This window comes from Suillus plorans (genome assembly GCF_016647745.1).
Source record: "Suillus plorans strain S12 chromosome Unknown HD556scaffold_139, whole genome shotgun sequence".
Taxonomy (NCBI): Eukaryota; Fungi; Basidiomycota; class Agaricomycetes; order Boletales; family Suillaceae; genus Suillus; species Suillus plorans.
The window spans coordinates 2,788-4,097 of record NW_024537523.1 but is presented as its reverse complement, the minus strand read 5'-3'; the positions used below and the strand labels follow the sequence as shown (position 1 = coordinate 4,097).

The 1,310-nt window shown below is 44.0% G+C and overlaps 1 protein-coding gene across 1 annotated transcript; it reads left to right on the top strand.

Annotated features, from left to right (window-relative positions):
• Positions 1-289: 289 nt before the first annotated feature.
• Positions 290-1,056, top strand: HD556DRAFT_1314980 (armadillo-type protein; the record flags this gene model as incomplete). Its single annotated transcript, XM_041301049.1, has 4 exons — positions 290-370; positions 410-644; positions 692-957; positions 1,012-1,056. The coding sequence occupies 4 exons, from the start codon at positions 290-292 to the stop codon at positions 1,054-1,056; spliced, it is 627 nt and encodes a 208-aa protein (XP_041152020.1).
• Positions 1,057-1,310: the final 254 nt, after the last annotated feature.

Below are 1,310 nucleotides of genomic sequence, written 5' to 3'. Positions count from 1 at the left end.
TGCTGTTGTATGATCATACTTTTCACTCGATTCTTGCTCATGTTTGCTTCTCGTCTACTACTACCCATACTTGTCCTAGTGTCTTGCTCCTCCTCGCTCTGTTTTTCTAGACTAGCTTTAATTGTTGACTCGTTTTTCCTTGTGATTCTCGAAAACATCTTTCTAACTGCACAACCAACATCCGGCACCTCTCTACTTTGACGTGTTGAGTCTCCAACAAATCGATTATATTTACAAGATCCAAGCAGTTATCGAGTCAGCTGTATGTCAGTGCCTTGTTGATCTACTCATGCACAGTTCAACCTCCGTGCAAATGCCCGCTCTTTGTTCAATTGGCAACATTGTTACTGGAGATGATCTTCAGACTCAGGTCATTATCGCATCTGGGGCTTTACCTGCTCTTCTTTAGCTGCTATCTTCCCCAAAAGAGGGTATCAGGAAAGAAGTGTGCTGGATGATCTCCAACATCACCACTGGGTCACCTCCCCAAATTCAGGCAGTCATTGATGCCAACATTATTCCTCCACTCATCAACATCCTTTCCAATGCCGACTTCAAAACGCAGAGGAGGCCTGCTGGGCAATTTCAAATGCAATCTGGCGGTCTTCACAAACCAGCGCAGATCCGCTATCTCATCTTGCAAGGTTGTATCAAGCCACTCTGTGACCTGCTCACTATGATGGATAACAAGATCATTTAAGTTGCCTTGATGGTCTCGATAACATTCTGAAGGTCGGCGAGATGGATAAACAGGCTGGAGGTCCCAGATCTGTCAACCAATATGCTCTATATGTCGAAGAGGTGGGCGGTATGATCACCATCCACAACCTCCAATCACACGACAACCTAGAGATATATAAGAATGTGTTCAATATCATGGACAAGTACTTCCCAGATGAGGAGGAAGTGGATGCAGCAATTAGCGCACCTAGCCTTGATGCTACTGGTACATTTGCTGTGAGTTCGCTGATATTGTCCTTTTTCATGTACTAATTATCTGCGCATTTCCAGGATGTTACTGCTCCTCAAGGAGGCTTTAGTTTCGGTCAGCAGTAAACTGTTGATCTTGTTGATTCGCCTATCTCTTCCACTGTGTGCTACTGTCACTTATATCTTGCACCAACCATTATCGCTCAACTCCCCATTCTGTTTGCAACCTGTGTCTTTCTCCTTAGCCCTTTAGCGCTTGTGCGGTATGTTACATGTACTGCGTCTAATGACCAAAAGTTCCTTTATGACAACAATATATGTCAGAGCAGCGAGAAAATGATTCAGTGTAGTAGCTGATAATGCTTATTATTGGTAAACCT